Source organism: Diabrotica virgifera, chromosome 7, assembly GCF_917563875.1.
Source record: "Diabrotica virgifera virgifera chromosome 7, PGI_DIABVI_V3a".
Lineage (NCBI taxonomy): Eukaryota > Metazoa > Arthropoda > Insecta > Coleoptera > Chrysomelidae > Diabrotica > Diabrotica virgifera.
The window spans coordinates 200,504,280-200,520,769 of NC_065449.1; the positions used below are offsets into that span (position 1 = coordinate 200,504,280).

General features: G+C 33.4%; 1 protein-coding gene across 1 annotated transcript in view; it reads right to left on the minus strand.

Moving 5' to 3' along the window:
* The window catches only part of LOC114327109 (glutamate receptor ionotropic, kainate 1-like), a gene marked incomplete at its 5' end in the record, with an annotated part of 230,488 nt that overhangs the window by 73,573 nt on the left and 140,425 nt on the right, over positions 1 to 16,490 (minus strand). Inside the window, one exon of the mRNA XM_028275613.2 lies at positions 1,472 to 1,525. Coding sequence (XP_028131414.2) covers positions 1,472 to 1,525 — 54 coding nt within the window. The remainder of the gene's footprint in view (positions 1 to 1,471; positions 1,526 to 16,490) is intronic.

The window sequence follows — 16,490 nt, forward strand, 5'->3', positions numbered from 1 at the left end:
TGTTTTCAACCTGGTAGGATATAGAGTAGCATTGTTTGGTGTTGCTTTATGTGCTATTATATTGAAAACTTGGTCTTTTGTTAGCAGTTGCCGCTAGGGAATCCCTGTCATTTTGTTCGTTGCAATCCGTGACTGCACGTCGGGGTTTGTCCTAGTTGGGTCAGAGAGAGCACCATATTTGCCTCCTGCTGAGAGACTAATAAGTTTCGAAACCGGTAGAGGTGCTTGTTGCACGCTCTGATTAGATTGGAATAATGATGCGGCTGTAGTTTCGTGTTGCAACGAAATTGAAAATGGTTATTCATTTTTGATTTTCATGTTTACTTTGATTGAAGTACGTAGGGAACCATTCTCGTTGGAACTTTACCGTTCTGAGCAGATGGGACGTGAATTATAAATTTTAAAATTCCCTCATCTTTCTTAGTCTCAGCATGCGTTATGGCTTGCAAATTGTAGAAGCCTCGGAGATGTTTTTAGAGAAGGTTCCCATTGTTTTCAACCTGGTAGGATATAGAGTAGCATTGTTTGGTGTTGCTTTATGCGCTATTATATTGAAAACTTGGTCTTTTGTTAGCAGTTGCCGCTAGGGAATCCCTGTCATTTTGTTCGTTGCAATCCGTGACTGCACGTCGGGGTTTGTCCTAGTTGGGTCAGAGAGAGCACCATATTTGCCTCCTGCTGAGAGACTAATAAGTTTCGAAACCGGTAGAGGTGCTTGTTGCACGCTCTGATTAGATTGGAATAATGATGCTTCTGTAGTTTCGTGTTGCAACGAAATTGAAAATGTTTTTTCATTTTTTATTTTCGTGTTTACTCTGATTGGAGTACGAAGCGAACCATTCTCGTTGGAACTTTACCGTTCTGAGCAGATGGGACGTGAATTATAATTTGTTAAATTCCCTCATCTTCCTTAGTCTCAGCATCCATTATGGCTTGCAAATTGTAGAAGCCTCTGAGGTGTTACCAGAGAAGGTTCCCATTGTTTTCAGTCTGGTAGGATGTAGAGTAGCATTGTTTGGTGTTGCTTTATGTGCTATTAGATTGAAAACTAGGTCTTTTGTTAGCAGTTGCCGCTAGGGCATCCCTGCCATTTTGTTCGTTGCAATCCGTGACTGCACGTCGGGGTTTGTCTTAGTTGGGTCAGAGAGAGCACCATATTTGCCTCCTGATGAGATACTAATAAGTTTCGAAACCGGTAGAGGTGCTTGTTGCAGTCTCTGATTAGACTGGAATAATGATGCGGCTGTAACGAAATTGTAAATGGTTATTCATTTTTGACTATAATTATATTTTCCATCAAAATGAAAATACATTTGTGTGCCACGTAATATTCATATCGGCGCTTTTGTAGCTGGAATATTGTGTGCGCTACTAATTTTGGCGGTTTTTTATTATTGTTTTAAATAACAACACAATGCATTTCATTCGATGTATAAATTGAAGCTTAGAAAATTATTTCAAGTATACTTACGAATGTGGTGAACATGTAGTGGTATCTATAGTCGTTCATTTGTAATTGGAGTATCTGAAACAAAGCAATATGTTACATTGCATAGCTTTCAAATAATTCCATGATGAGATAAACTAAAATTCAGGTAGGTATGTCAAGAGTCTTGCTATGTACAATGGATTTACTTCGTATTCAACGTTTGTGTTTGACATTTTAATCAAACTGAAGGGAAATAGTTTTTAGTTTCCTCTTTCATTCGATGATGAAACTTATAATATTATTTATTAGTATCAGTATTAGTTTAAATCATTTATAGCTCATATCCATAATTTATTAAAGATAATAATTATTGTAATAAAACGATAATAAACGTATTATATTATATTATTGTTCATTTAGATGACGTTTATACAGTGCACTGGAATAAGTGTTACACCCCCTTACTAACTAACAGGTCGATTTTTAAAATAATCATAGTATATCATAGCATCAATGATTCGAACTGTCCGCGATCCCTCTTCAGGTGACAGACATAACTTTAATTTTTTTAAATAAGAAAATACATCATGTGACCCCTCATTGAAAAGCTTTTGAAATACTGATTACAAAAATGTATAATACCCTAATCCTTTTTGAGGGCGTAGGCGCAAAATTTCGAATTATTTTTAAATGTATTCATTTTTCTCGAAACCCTAATTCTCGAAACCCTAATTTCCGAGACAACTAATAACTATTTTTGAGAAATTTAAACACAGAATAAAATATTAAAATATTGTCGAGGGTCTGAAGTCTCTGAGAACTTTTATAATGATTATTTTAATAAGTCACAGGGGTGAAAAAAAAGTGAAAATTTAGTATGATTTTTAATTTCAAATAATAATATATCATTCAAAAGAAATTTTTTGTTTATTCTAAGGGACTTTCAGCCCTCGACACTGATGTAGTCTTTTATTCTGCCTTTAAATTTTTAAAAAATACTTATTGTTTTCTCAGTATTAAAAAAAAAATAATGCGTTTAAAAATAATTCAATCAAAATTTTGCGCCTACACTCTCAAAAAGGATTAAAGTATTATACACTTTTGTAATCAGTATTTCAAACGCTTTTAAATGAGCTATCGCATGGTGTACTTTTCCATTAGAAAAAATCAAAGTTGTGCTTGTCACCTGAAGAGGTATAGCGTAAAGTTCGAAACGTTGCTGTTACAATATACTTTGATTATTTTAAAAATAGACCTGTTCGAGCGTTTTGCTTATGTGCTACAAATAAATAAGTTTATAAAGGGGGGGGGGTAACACTTGAAACAGTCTCGAAATCACCGTCTAAATATTGGCAAGTCCGACCCTGTCTTGATGGTTAAAACGACGACGAGATTTGCACCTGAAAATATGTTTCAAATAGGCTCACGCGAAGTGAATATTCTTCCAAATTTAAGTACCTAGAACAGGCCACAGGCGTTGTTGTAAGTTGCAAGATAAAGGATTTTTATGGCATTTTCAGACAGAGTTCTGAAAGGTTGTTTATTTTGGGACAGGAAGTGCCACATAAATAAGGGTAAGAGGTATTGCTAAATCTCTCAAATATTGAATTCTCGACACTAACCAGAAATTGCAACGCAGCAGATTTCGTGGAAACCCTTAAATGTGTTACTATGAGGACAGCGAGTTTGATTGGTCGAAGAAGAAGAACCATGACATTTATAGGATGTCCTGAGTAGAACTTTCTAGCTACCGGATTGGTAGGGAAATGTTTGGTATGATCACTATTGGTCAAAATAGGTGATGGCTGTCAGAATGGGAGGTGAATTTAGGCGAGAGAAAGAAATCTTGTCCGAAATTAGGACAAGAAGAATCAATTAAGTTTCAGAAGACATGCAGTAAAGACGTGCATTTTTTTTGTCTGCCGAGTTAGGCTCAGACTGGAATCTTGAGGATTCTGTAGTGAAAGTCGCAAGTGCGATATGTTGTAGTAAATACCATACCGGTATATTCTTTGTGTTGTGTCCGGTACAATAATGGAATAGTCTTCCTAGTACGCCGTTTAGTGTTCTTGTACAAAAAGAACTTAATTCAACCTTCGCGGACGTAGTTCCCGTCTAGTATGCCTTCTGCAAAATAATTTAATTCAATATTTGCTGGACGTGGTTCCCGGTCTTTTGACTAAAGACAATTGTCTAAACAAAGTATGTTTTATCATCAAGTCAGTGAAATGTATCACTAATAATTAAATACGCAGTTACTTTCTTTTCATAAAACAAGACTATGGAATTTTTATTTTTCATATATTCAATACCAGTTATGTAATGGTACTTTAAATCTAAAAATGTAAAGTGAAAGTGAGTTCGCCGCAACAACCAGAGGTCTAACGAGCTAACCAGATCCAGCAGTACAGCAACAACCGATCGTCACCAGATCCAGCAGTACAGCAACAACAAATCGTCACCAGGTATTTGTGATAAACTTTATAATTACTTTTTTTTTCGAACTTTTAAACGAAACACGAAAGACTTAATTTCTTTATTTTTCTAACCAGATCAGTTTTTTAACAATTCTCTACCTGAATAAATGATAATTATGTTTTAAACTTATGTCTTCTTATTATCTTTGCACAATCCATCTCCGATCCTTATTGTAATAGGACATGCAGACTACCTCAGACACCAAGGCTAAGTACCGTTACTATACAAAGGGGTACCATTTTAAGTAATTTTTTGTAATTCTTATATAGATATATGGCAATACATTTTGATCTATTGATGGCGCCCAAAAATTATTAACTTCTTTTCTTTATCTTAAATATTACTGTAAGAACTCACTCCCTAAATTCTCTGAGACTGCAGCTACCGGGATATAAAAAAATTATGTAGCACGAATTTTGTCAAATCTATGTATATCTTTATGTTTATCTAATTTGTCGTGCTTCACACTTATTCCAGCGGACTGTATAAATAAGCAGTGTATAAGAAAGGGTGGAAAGTCATGAAACACTTGAGAAAAGCCAAGCTTGTTACAGTTTTTTATACTTAAAACTGAAACATAAATTTTTAATTAGATACTCACCTAAACTAACAATACAAAGTAGGTAGCAACATAAAAGAAAAACGAGACCAGAGATATTAAAACAACATAAAACATATTATAATACGCACCTTTGAGATAAATTACAGCGGTATGAAAAATGATTCATATCACATATGATTATTTTTTTTGTTTAATGTTTATTTTGCAATCTGTTACATCATATAATAACAATAAGCATACATGTTGATTGGTACAATGTCGTGAGAGAGAGACAGAGTTTGTCCAATGATCCACTCTCTGTATGCACTTTTACATTCTTAAATTTATGTTAAAAACAATAAAAATTTGTAACTTTACATTATTACGTCGATATTAAAAAATAAAATAAAACTAACACAATTTAAAATTAATTTCATATGCACAATTATTGCTGTTAGAATGGTAGATCCAAGGGTGTTCTTATTTTCAGCCTTCGGGTTTCTTTACTGTTGTCAAGCAGATTAATTGCCAGTGTGTTTGGATGTTGCTCTAAGCATCTTAGGTAGTTTGTGCTAAGATGTTTAGTCACTGCAGTAACCGTTGGCATCTCTAGATCATTATAAATGTCTCGGTTTGTTACGAACCAAGGAGAATCTACTATACTGCGCAGGGCTTTTGACTGGAATCTCTCGCTGATAGCAATGTTCGATTTAGGGCCAATTTCTCATATCGAGTTCAACTCCAGTTTAACCTGAACTTCTAGTAAACGTCAGTTTAAAGTCAAAATCGTCTTTCTCAATTCGCACGTTCAACCGATGGCAGTTTAAACTTGAACGATGCTTGAACGGTGGAATTCGGCCGTTCAAAGATTTCAGAACTCAGTTCAGATGATTCCATGGACTACGCATGCGTTGTATTAACACGAAACGCTGTCAAAATATAAATATATCCTATTTTATTATATTAAGCCTAACGATAAACGATAACATTATTTTTGTTTTTACAATATTTATTTATAATTATTAAAATGACTATTTGACTATAAATACTTAAATTTAACTTTATTCAAAAACAGCATAAAAATGGTAGTTCAAAATGGCGACAGTTTTTTACCTTTTGCCATCTATTGGCATTTCTCGAAAGCTGTAGAACGAGCGCTGACATGAACGCGCAATGAGAAATGCATTTCAAACAAAACCACATATCACGGGTGAACCTGGTTCAACTGAACCATAGATTAACGCAGGTATGAGAAATCGACCCTTAGATGCTGTTCCCCATAACTGGATTCCGTAGGTCCATACTGGTTTGAGAACGGTATTGTAAGTTAGTAATTTGTTCCGCAATAATAATTGTGATTTTCTGCCAAGGAGCCAGTACAGATTTTTCCATTTAGTATCCAGCTGCTTTCTTTTTTTCCATATGTGGGTACGTCAGGTTAGATGTTTGTCCAGGTGTATCCCCAAATATTTTACGCTGTCTGTTTTAGGCTTTCGTTCATTGTTGAATGTGATGCTTGGCGTTTTACCATGGCATTTTGTGAATGTTATGTGTGCAAATTTACTTTCATTTATTGTAATTCGCCATTTCCTTGCCCACGTTGCTATATTGTTGAGGCTGGTTTGTAGTGTTGTCGCTGCTACTTCAGGATTTCTGTTTACTGCTAATATAGCTGTGTCATCAGCAAAGGTAGAGGTGACTGTGCCATCAGTACATGGCAGATCAGCCGTGAAGAGTAGGTATAAGACTGGGCCTAAGACACTTCCTTGTGGGACTCCTGATTTGATGATTCGTAGTGTAGTTACTTCATTTTCATATCTGACTCTGAAGTATCGTTCTTCTAAGTAGGATTTTAGAATCAAATATATTGTTGTTGGTAGCTGCATTTTTAATTTGTAAAGGAATCCCTCATGACACACCTTGTCAAAGGCTTCGCTGACATCCAAAAAAGCTGATTCACAGTAACTTTTATCTTCGAATGCTTTGATGATTATGTTAACAACACGATGCACTTGTTCTACTGTCGAGTGTTTCTGACGAAACCCAAATTAATAGTCTGGGATTAAGCTTTTTGCTGCGACAATTTCCATCAGTCTCTTCATCAGCAACTTTTCCATTATTTTTGACAAGACTGGTAGTAAACTGATTGGTCGATAGGAGCTAGGTTCATTTGGCTGTTTTTCCTGTTTATGAATTAATATGATTTCTGCTACCTTCCATTGTGCAGGGAAGTACTTCAGTCTTAGAACTGCGTTGAAGAGTTGCGTCAACATAACGACCGCTTTTCTAGGAAGTTCTTTTAGTATTTCGCCGGTAACCAAGTCATAGCCAGGTGCCTTCTTGGGTTCTAAGTGATTTTTTATAACGTCGTAAATTTCTTGTATTGTGAAGTTTTTAATAGGCTCCATTTGTTGCTCGTTTACCTCAAGGAATGCATATATTTCGTCGTCATTAATTCCGCTTGCAGGTGGTAACGGTTGAAATACTGCCTCCAAATATCTACCGAAAACTTCTGCCTTTTCTCCATCTGTTTTGGCCCAGGTACCATCAGATTTCCTAATTGGTGGGATTTGATCTCGTGGCTGTTTTAGGTGTTCTGTGGTTTTCCAGAGACTATAGTTAGTATAGGCTGATGGTGATAAGTTTTGTAGATATTCTGTGAATGATTTATTTTTAAGTCTTCTAAGTGTTTCTTTTAGCTGCCTTGCAGTTCGATTGTATCTTCGTCTATCATCTGGGTGCCTTGTTCTTTGCCAGGTGTTTCTTAGTCTTCTCTTTTCGTTAATCATCTCTCTGACATTTAAGGGGCAGTTTACTTGTTTTTGCTTTGGTGTTGTGGTAGGGGTTGATTCTTATGCAGCCCCTTGGACCAGTGTTGTGAAGTACTCCACCGCATCTTCGAGTTCTTTTGCATTCTTTAACGATATAGCTAGGTTTACCTTTTTTTCAATTTTATTCCGGAATAGATCCAAATTAGTTTTGTTATTGCATAAGGTTATTGGTTTTTCTTTTAATACTACCGAAGAGTTAATTGTAGCAATAACTGGTGTATGATCAGAGGCAATATCAAAATTTGACTGTATGTCTAGGTATCCTTGTGCAAAACCTTTTGTAATGAAGAAATCTAGGCAGTCAGGTATTTTTCGATGATCTTTTGGCCAGTAGGTTGGTCGATATGTAGATAGATGGTCCAGTTTTAATTCCTGTTTTACTTGATGGAGTATTCTGCCTCTACCGGGTGCTGTAAGCCGAGATCCCCAGCTGGTATGTTTAGCATTGTAGTCACCCCCTGCTAGGAATCTATTGCCAAGACTTTTGAAGAGGTTGGTGAATGCTTCTTTGTTAGGTGGATAATTAGAAGGGCAGTAGGCAGCTGAAACCGCTATTGGCCCTATCCAATCCTCTATGACTAAGCTGACTGCTTGGAGGTATGTTTCTTCTACTTTGTTAGGCCAAATGGTGTTTAATGCCATCCTTTATTAGGACCATGGCTCCTGCCCTTGCTAGTCTAACGGTATCGGGGTGCGCTGCATTATAACTGGTATATCCATGTATCTTGAAACTAGTGTTAGAAGTTAGGTGGGATTCTATAATTAGCATTATATCTATTTTATGAGACCCTAATAATACCTGCAATTCATTTTTATGGTTCAATACACCATTAGCATTCCATAGAGCAATTTTGAATAACTGTGCCATCTATACTCTAGTTTCCCTGTCTTGTTTTACCTCCAATCTTAGGTTTTTAACCTCTAGTATTAAGTCGTTGATTGAAGCTTGTTGCTTTTCAATAGTTAGCTGCAGTTGTCTGTTTTGTTGCTGGAGGTAATTGTTTTGGTGTTGTAGAAATGCTATTATTTGAAAATCAATTGCTGATGAATTTGGTTGGGCGTTTGTATTTGTTGGTAACACTACATGTTTGCCGCAGCTTCTGCATACGTCATAGCTATTAGCAACATAAAAGAAAAACGAGACCAGAGATATCCAAACAACATAAAACATATTATAATACGCACCTTTGAGATAAATTACATCGGTATGAAAGATGATTCATATCACATAATAATTATTAGAGAGAAACACTAATCACTCTTTAATACCATAAACAATGAAAATACAGTGATAAGCACTTAGAACCGGCAAAATAACATAACCGAAAACATAATAAACTAAGTTCTCAATCCAGTAGTGAAGAAAACGACAATAAATAGCGTTATCATACCACTATATTGACAACAGATGGAAACTCTCTGGTTACTACCACCGCGACTTTCAAAAATTATAAGTCAAACGGGTGCCGAGACTAACATTAAGATGAGGGAATTTTAAATAATTTACGTCCCATCTGCTCAGTGTGGTAAAGTTCCAACGAGAAGGTTGTGAAAACATAATACTTTGTGAAATAAATCGAGATGAAACTAGAGGTCGGTAATTTAGCGATAGAAACCGATGCATTGACATTATATTGATAGTTTTCCACCTTCATCTGTATCAGAGAAGTGTGTCAACTGTCACTGTAACAGCGGCAGTTGCTAAGCTCGTCCGATATGTCTAAAGGTGGAAAACTATCAATTTAATGTCAATTTATTGGTTTCTATCGCTAAATTTCTCACTTCTGCTAGTTTCACCTTGATCTCGAAGTTTTATGTTTTCCATCTTTTGCGTTATTTTGCCGGTTAGAAACGCGCTTATCACTGTATATTAAATAACTTAAACATCAAAGTGAAAACTCCTGTTTTAAATGGAATATTTTAATTAAAATTAAAATTTCAAATTTTCAATTTAGGTTTCTTGTCCCAAAAAAACCCACTTGCCAAATTTCGTGTTGTTGTTTCATTCCTGTCAGGAAATATTCAAGAATAAATAAAATAAATAACGAAATAGTAGACAGGCTAGCCAGATCCGCCCTAGGAATAGGCGAAGAACCTTCCCTGAACTTATTACCCATTTCGGATATTGATATTATTAATAAACGACATCAAAAAGAAAACTGGCAAACGTATTATCGAAACACGAGAACTGGAAGTAATTACAAACAAATGAAGCCTGAAATTCCCATAAAAAGTTGATTCCATTCTGTATCAAATCGCCATTTCATAAGAGTTATAAATAGATTGAGATGTAATCACGCTCTTACTCCCCTTCATATGTTCAGTTTGGGTCTCACAGAGTCACCTAACTGTGAGTGTGGAAAAGAAGGTGATCTACTACATATTCTCCTCGAATGTTCCCATCAGTCACTAAATATAAACAAATTTTATGATAATCTTAATATTTTAAAAATTCCACTTCCCGTCTACCTAAACAATTTGATTTTTTCTGAAGATATTAATACATTAAAAACAACTTACGAAATTATCAAAAACTGTAAATATAAATTGTAGCAATATAATTAACCCTGTATTTAAGTAATTTTGTTAAAACAAAACAGGCATGTTTGTTTTGTTGTTATTTTTTTAACCCTGTAGATTTAAGTAATTATTGTATATTAAAATTGAAAAAAAAGAACAAGAATAAAAAAAGAAAAAAAAAAGAGTAAAACAAAGAGGAAAAAAAAAGGAAAAAAACTAAGAAGATGTAAACCTCCGAGAAGTTGAATCGGGTTTATGTCTTAGCGTAGTAAAAAAAACAATTAAAAAAAAAGAAAAGAAAAAACAAATTAAAAATATAATAAAAAAATATATATACCTATATAAAAAATAAATATATACAAAAAAAATAAATATAAAAAAAATATTTACATCCAAAACAGTGTATTTATATAGATAGTAGTATGTTAGTTTCTTATGTACATATATTTAGAGTTAGAAATAAAGAAAAAATTCCTCTGCTTGAAAAAAAAATTGTTTATTTTTAAAATAAAATGTCTGGCTAATTGGCTCAGCCAAGGCTATCAAATCCACACAAAAAAATAAATAACAAAAAAATAAAATAAAAGTTGGACTTTGACACTCTGTATTTCTGTTATTATCAACTTTCGTACTAAGGTAACTTAGCTTAAATCGACCTATTTTAACCTCAGAAATCTAAGGTTAAGCTATGACCCATTCTTTACCAAACACCCTGTATATTAAAAATATTAAAGCTTACAGAAAATAAAATTTAGAAAAGCGCTTCAGACGGACAATACTTTTCACAACTTTTTGTATTTAAGTATTTATTTTTATTTTTGTTTAATTCGTATACCTTATTTTTTCTTCATACCACGTTTAGAGTGATAGTGATAGATACTTATATTTTGATTTTCTTATTTTTTGTATTTTATATAAAAAATTCTCCCAGAGAAACAAGTATCGTGTTTTTTAGACGTCAGACTATAAAAGTAATTAAAGTATATAAACAGAACTACCCGTAATTAGATGAAGTTAATTAACTAAGTTCCTTTTACTAAGACTGATGAGTTACTCCGAGAGCTTAAAATCAATTATGACGCTGTTTTTACAAGACGTCTTGTTTTTCCTTTTATATTACAGAAGTGTTTATAATTCTTCCTAACTTTCACGGAAACTTCGTTATCACAAAAGTAGTTTATTGCAGAAAAAGATTAGAATTTATATAAAATTATGATGTTTTTTAATGCTGAGTAGCTAATTATTTTAATTTATAATAGGAAAATTGTTCCATTATCCATACACGAATTTACAAGAAGTGTGAGTTACATAATATGACTGACTAAATTCGGATTTTAAGACGGATTGAGAACACGAGGAGCTCTTTGTGCCTTAACTCTACGTTAGTCGCGCGGTCTACGAACGATTGTAGATCAATTGTTTTTTGTCGTATTAATGGTTAATAACATCTTTATCCATGTCTGTACTTCAATATTCGACATGTTTTGTTTCTTGGCTTTTTTCATTTTGACAGTGGTAAAGTTAAAGACGAGGTCATGATTTTTTGGGTCTTTATTCGCAAGTAAATGAAAATGGTCACAAAAATAAGCTCAATTTAGTAAAAAACACAAATCTTTTTTTATCTTTTTTTTATCTTTGAACTTACAAAATGACCAATAGTGATGAATAATAAAGAACAGAATAAACAAGCTGAAAATGCGAGCATTATCATAACGAAACTTTGTTTATTTACGCATTTAAATTCATAATATGGAAAATTACTATTACGAAAAGTTGTTTACAATTAAAAATTATGTTTCAATTTGCAATTATATTATTCTAATTTAAATGTTGTGAACTATAATAGTTATTTATGATAGGTATAAGTGTTAAAAGTAGACGTTTAAGGCACGCATGTGAAAGTTTGCAGAATGAGCGATAGCGAGTTCTGCAATTCACATGAGTGCCTTAAAATGTACTTTTTAACACGCATATCATACAATATTTTTTCTACAAACGTAATTACAGGACAATATCTACAAAAACTTTTACTTGAACTTGACTGACATTCCACTTTTATATTTTTTTGACATTACATCAAAATTGCCTATACGGTCAATACAAATTGCAGTGCCTTAAAAATATTTTAAAGCACTAGTGCCTTAAAGTAGCATTTTTAACGCTCGTCTGGAGTGCTAAAAATTGCATTTTTAACACGGTTGTAGAAAAAGATACTTTACTAAAAATCCATATTTTTTATATACCTTGTATAAAATTATTGAAATTTTATATGTGATTATTGCATCATAAATCTTAGGCCATGGAGAGCTTTTTATGAAGAATAACTTTTCTTCGTCACACTAAAAATGCAAGAGTTATAATGTTATAAATGAAAATGATGATTTAAAATAAAATTTATTTTCGTTTTCAGCACCATCAAAACCTTAGGTTAGACGAAAATTAGCCATTCACCACACCGTGGTCAGTATCTTAAGGTAATACAGTAGCGATCAACAGGTAGCCAAAACGCGTTCCAAGATTGCGGCTCTAATTTTGAATATTTTTTCGAGACATTTGGCACACGTATTCGTAATATAATAAACAATGGCGGTACAGAGCCCAATTTGAAAAATATATTAATATGTGGAAATTACTCTGTAATTAAATACAATATTAAAAAACGAGCCTGTACCGCCATTAAGAAGAACAAAAAAATACATTTTCTTCAAATAAATTTTTTATCCGATGCCTAGATTTTGTGTCACTTTGGAACTACTAATGAAATAAAAAATTTTAGTAGTTCCAAAATGACACAAAATCTAGGCATCGGATAAAAAATTTTATTTGAAGAAAGTATATTTTTTTGTTCTTCTTAATAGCGGTACAGGCTCGTATTTTTAATATTGTATTTAATTACAGAGTAATTTCCACATATTAATATATTTTTCAAATTGGGCTATGTACCGCCATTCTTTATTATATTACCAATACGTGTGCCAAATACCTCGAAAAAATATTTAAAAATACAGCCCCAATCTTGGAACGCGTTTTCGCTACCTGTTGACCGCTACTGTTTCCTCTTAAGAAATAAGCGTTATTTTAAGAGTGTCACTCGTCTATAAAGTTACATAACTTTTTTCTTATTGCATACTTTGACTTGAAATTTTCCAAAAAACTTCTTCATGAATTATATTTTATTCCCATATTGGTGAAAATTATAAACTAAAAAGTTTGTTACTCAACTTCTTTAACACTCAAAGAAAAAGGTACGTAATATCAATAAAAATGTTAATTCAGACAACAAACGCAATACTTAAAATTTGTCCAATTCTTGGTTTTATTGGGACAACAAAACGATGTTCATCAATTCATTATTTTCGTTCGTTGAGCCAATGTACTCCGTTTATTGAATGGATGAACATTCATTATGTATACCATAATATCACTTTATTGATATTACGAACTCTGTTCACTGAATCAACGAACACTATTTATTGAAACAACAACGTCGTTAATTGACCGACGAAAACTATTCGTTGTGTCAATAACAGTGTTATTTCTCCTAACGTATTTCGTTTATTTCTACAATTATTTCCGTTTATTGTTACATTAATTCCGTTTATTGTTACGTTTTTCTTACAAGCAATTCTATTTATTCTTACAATCAGTTTCGTTCATTCCTCCTATGAACGTATTTTCTATTAATAATTACTGAATGCAATAGCCCAATGTATGATATTAATTGATTAATAATAATTTTTAAATCTCCCTTTTTTGTCCTTAACCTAAAGGACATTACACTTTGTGATTTTTCATATGATTTCACTTATACAGTGTACTGGAATAAGTGTTACACTCCCCCACCCCCTTATTAACTTATTTATTTTTAGCACATAAGCAAAACTCTCGGATAGGTCAATTTTTAAAATAATCAAAGTATAATATAACATCATTGTTTCGAACTTTACACGATCCCTCTTCAGGTGACAGGCGCGGCAACTTTGATTTTTTTTAATGGGAAAATACGTCATGTGACAGCTTATTTAGAAGCGTTTGAAATAGTTATTCCAAAAATGTATAACACTTTAATCCATTTTGAGAGCGCAGGTGCAAAATTTCGATCGAATTCTTTTTAAACGCATTCATTTTTTTTGGAATTCTGAGAAAACTAATAAGTATTTTTGAAAAATTTAAACGCAGAATAAAATATTACATTATTACCGAGGGCAGAAAGTCCCTTAGAATAAACAAAAAGTTTCTGTTGAATGGTATGCCTATTTGAAATTAAAAATCATACTAAATTTTCTCTTTTTCACCCCTGTGACTTATTAAAATAATCATTATAGAGGTTCTCAGGGACTTCAGACCTTCGATAATACTGTAATATTTTATTTTGCATTTAAATTTTCAAAAATAATAATTAGTTTTCTCAGGATTCGAAAAAAATGAATACATTTAAAAATAATTCTACCGAAATTTCACGACAATAGACACACAAAAACTTCCTTCTACTACTGACTACACTTGAAAACGAAATGCAATTATAATTCGGCACTTCGGTAACACAGAGAAGCTAGGGGTATCACGATAAGGAAAAGCCGTTAACTTTCAAATGGTCAAGCAAAACATTTATTGTCTCAAAAACTACGGTTATTGTCACAATGTACGCATTGATTGTGGGTATTAAATGCAGTAGTATATTGATTAATGCATTCGTTGTCACAACAATCAATTTACATCTATTCAATAATCATATATTACTCTATATTAACAACATTTGTACATTGTTTTAATGAAATCTGTACGTTGTCACGATAAACCAAGGTAATTTGCTTGTCATTTACAAAATCAACAACGTGAGTTGCTGCCAGAATTAACAGTATTTACTAAATATACGAAACTAATTTATTGGCTGAATAAATTGAGTGTTATTGATTAATGTACTCGTTATTCCCACAATTATTATTCAATCATTGTGACAATAACCAAATACATTCGTCAATGTCTAAAAGTTCGTTGAAACAACAAATTAAATTGTTGTGACAACGAAATTTGACTTTGCGAATTTATAAACGAAAAGGTTTCGTTGAAAAAAGTAAACAAAGTTTTACTGGTAAAATATTGGTATATTAAATGGTAAAAGTGACCCAATTTTAGTCCGTCAAACATACACTGCAAACGTCCCTGAGATGATCCTTGCAGCCAAATTTGTCACATTTTTGGCATGACCTTCTTGTTGACTTATTGCAAATTCGTGGATTAATACAACATCATCCCACGTAATTTGTTGGAATATTAGGGGGAGGGGTACGACTTCTTAAACTCAGGGCAGTACGCGAGCTCGTCGTCTAAGTTCTCTTAGCAGGGAAGGTATAGTTGATCCATATTCAATTTGGGATTTGATTAGTTCCCTAAGTCTTCAATAAACTCGCTTCTTGAAACTTTTTCATTTATGTTATCAGCTTTATATAAACAGCAGGCTACATACTAGTTTTTGTATAATACAACTAAAAACTGGAACGCGTTTAGTAGCGCGGTCTACAGTTGTAGACCAGTGCTTTTTGAATAATGGTAAAAAAATAATGCAAACAGATCGGCGGCGTTTACCAAACTGAAGATTGAGTTGGAAGTATTAGTGACAGCTACTAAACGGGATGGGGGCGTATGTGCAGTTTTCTGGAATTGGAGACCACTTAAAGGAGAGTGGTCTACGATCGTTGACCACGCGACTAACGGAGAGTTAAATGTGTTAATACAACGACGCAGAGACATGAATGTAGATGTGTATGCATATTTAATTGATTATCGAAAAGCATTTGACTGCGTCAACCATCAAAGAATGATCGAAATTCTAAGAACAACTGGAATAATTGACGAACAGGATTTTCGAATTTTCTCAGAATTATATTGGCAGCAAAGAATAAAGCACACATGCTGTGAACGCCCTCTGAATTACATCCAATTGCACAAAACATCGGACGATATACAAATGCGGCGAGGAGTGGTCTCTAGGACTATTTAATCTGCATGCGGAGTCTTTATTCAGAGAACCAGTGTTGAGCTGCCCCCCCACTTGCAAAAATTAAAACACAAATAGCGCTGATTTATGAGCTCTTATATTCCGCAAATTAAAAATTTTGAGCTGGTTACCCTGGGCAGGAATTTAATATTTTAGTGGGGGGGCTGAGTTAGCCCCCTCCTACTTAAAAATAGGTAGAGATACTGAATCGATCTTTGCGGCAGAATTACGAGTTATTTATGAGCTCTCGAAGTGACATAGTTTCGATTTTTGAGCTCATCCTCTTCACTCTCAAACAACCCTTTAATTGATTTAACTTAAGAGAAAAATGCTGAGAAAAATTAAAATACGTCGTATCGCGGATATAATTCGTAAAGCTTATATATTCTAAGAATAAATTTTTAAATTACGCGCATTTCGATTATTGAGCTTAAACCCCTTCGCAAGAAAACCACCCCATCTTCCCGGCTTAAGAGAGAGTTGTACTTAAAACGATCTTGGTTATTTTGATTCATACAGAAATAAAAAGACAAGACAATAAAAAAACTTAAATTTCGTTCTCTATCATTTTTACGTGTATCGAGTATTGTTGGAATTATTATCAAGAGAATAGCTATTTGTATAACAAGGGAGGAAAGTGTAACTTTTCCTCCCGAGAATGAAGTTTACTGCCCGACGCGTAGCGGAGGGCAG